The 2,102-nt window shown below is 40.2% G+C and overlaps 1 protein-coding gene across 2 annotated transcripts in view; it reads right to left on the bottom strand.

Moving 5' to 3' along the window:
- LOC310794212 (cysteine-rich protein 1) overlaps positions 1-1,818 on the bottom strand; it is a 2,739-nt gene extending 921 nt beyond the window's left edge. For both annotated transcript variants that reach the window (XM_083656161.1, XM_083656160.1), the window contains exon 1: positions 1,673-1,818. In XM_083656161.1, the coding sequence (XP_083512287.1) occupies positions 1,673-1,715 (43 nt within the window). In that variant the 5' untranslated portion in view covers positions 1,716-1,818. The remainder of the gene's footprint in view (positions 1-1,672) is intronic.
- Between the last annotated feature and the right edge of the window lie 284 nt (positions 1,819-2,102).

Raw genomic sequence — 2,102 nt, 5'->3', positions numbered from 1 at the left:
ATATTTGCATGCAGTATTCTATAATGCAATGTCGCTGTCTGGTTTCTTTGAAATTCATTTGGCATCATAACCAGATATATTAAATGATACATTAACACAGCATGCAGTAGATATTTCTCCGATGTAATATTATACAAGAAGAATAAAAATATGTTTCAGAATAGTTACTGTTGTAGAATGGAATTTCACCATCCCTCATCCGCTATATAATATATATAACAGCTAATATAAACCAAATTGAATGAAGCCAAGAGCCAGAAAGATGTCTTATGAAAGTATATTTAAAACCATACAAACTCTGACAAACTCCATTGTCAGAGGACTGAATCTCAATGTACACATCCGATATGTCATACAGAGTCAGAAATATTCAGTGGCGATGTCACAATTTGACATACGCTTTATACTGCAAAGGAAGGCAGAGAGAAATAGAGAGAGGAGCGGCGATTACTCTGACTTGGAGCCTACAGGGCTCCTGTCTGTATCAGCAAGGTCAACCTCATGCCTCATGGTGAAGGTTTGTTTTGACCTCCATGTGCTGTGGAGCAGCAGAGGGTGAAGAAATCTCCTCCTATGTGTGTGCATCTCCATTTCTGCATGTGTGAGATGTCTTATGACTAATAAATCATAGCGTTAATTATGTGTATGCAAATATAGCTTATTGATTAGGAAATGCCAATGGAACTTCAATTTTCTACAACAGTTACTCTCATCAGAACAAGTATAGGCCAGAGGATGTGGTGGAGAAAAATAGGTAATCAGAGAATTTGAACTTAACTTAATTAAAACTTAGCTGGCATATGGATATAAGGTAAAACTGTGAGTGTGGGAGAGGACCCAACTCGAACAGACAGAAGGTAAGGAGGAAACCCAGAGAACAGCCTGCATGCTCATTTGGCTAGACCCACATCCTGTTGTTATCATGGATACGTGTGCACATGTGCGTGCGTGCGTGCGTGTGTCTGCACTTGAAAGAGAGACAGAGAGTGAGATACACAGAGAGAAAGAGAGAGAGAGAGAGAGAGAGAGAGAGATCATTAGGAGCCAGGAGAGGTGGCACTGGGCATCCTTCTTTCTCCAAACACAGAATGGAAATGACTGTTGAAAGAGAAGCTGAACAGCACAGAAACACCAACATCTGATGGGGACCAGAGTGGCAATTAGACCAATAAAAAAATGTCTGTATGACATTATCCATGTCAATACCATTATTACCTGCTTATTCATATCTTAGTCTTTTATGCCAGCGTCACATTGCACATGTCCCATGGAGTCATGTTATTCATATCTCAGTCTTTTATGCCAGCGTCACATTGCACATGTCCCATGGAGTCATGTTATTCATATCTTGGTCTTTTATGCCAGCATCACATTGCACATGTCCCATGGAGTCATGTTATTCATATCTTAGTCTTTTATGCCAGTGTCACATTGCACATGTCCCATGGAGTCATGTTATTCATATCTTAGTCTTTTATGCCAGCGTCACATTGCACATGTCCCATGGAGTCATGTTTTTGTCGTAAGGAAAAATATATTTCCTTATTCACGTGATGCATAGAGAATAAAGATCTACGGAGAAAGAGGCAGGCAGAAAGCAAGAAAATGATAGAATGAGAAAGAGGTCGACTATATGAGTAGAAAGGGAGAAAGACTGAAACAGATGACTTACCAAAGTAGACAGGCTTCCCACAGATTGGACAGTAGTCTACCATGATAGTATACTGTTATTTATCCTAGCAGTCCAGCAAACGTGTGCAGCGCTTTAGTAGGCGTGTGCGAGAAGATAAATGCTAAAACGGGGCATGTGTGTGTGTGTGTGTGAATGAAAATTGACAGAAAAACCGTTAAACTGAAGATAGGTCGTCTTCTGAAGTCACAAGCAGGATGTGGTAAGTGGGACGTCACAGGAAGAGAGAGAGAGAGAGAGAGAATATGATTTGAAAAGTAAAGCCTACAGTATGTTCACTGGGAAAATAGGCATCTGTAGTCTCTTAAAACAGACACATTGCCTACCACAGTTTGTAAATGCTCCTACCTACCCATTTATAATTCCTGTGGGGAAAGTTGGTCAAAACGGAAAGGGAAACTCCAGTGAAAAT

This window comes from Poromitra crassiceps, assembly GCF_964638095.1.
Source record: "Poromitra crassiceps genome assembly, chromosome: 19".
Lineage (NCBI taxonomy): Eukaryota > Metazoa > Chordata > Actinopteri > Beryciformes > Melamphaidae > Poromitra > Poromitra crassiceps.
This window is presented reverse-complemented; position numbering and strand designations above follow the sequence as displayed.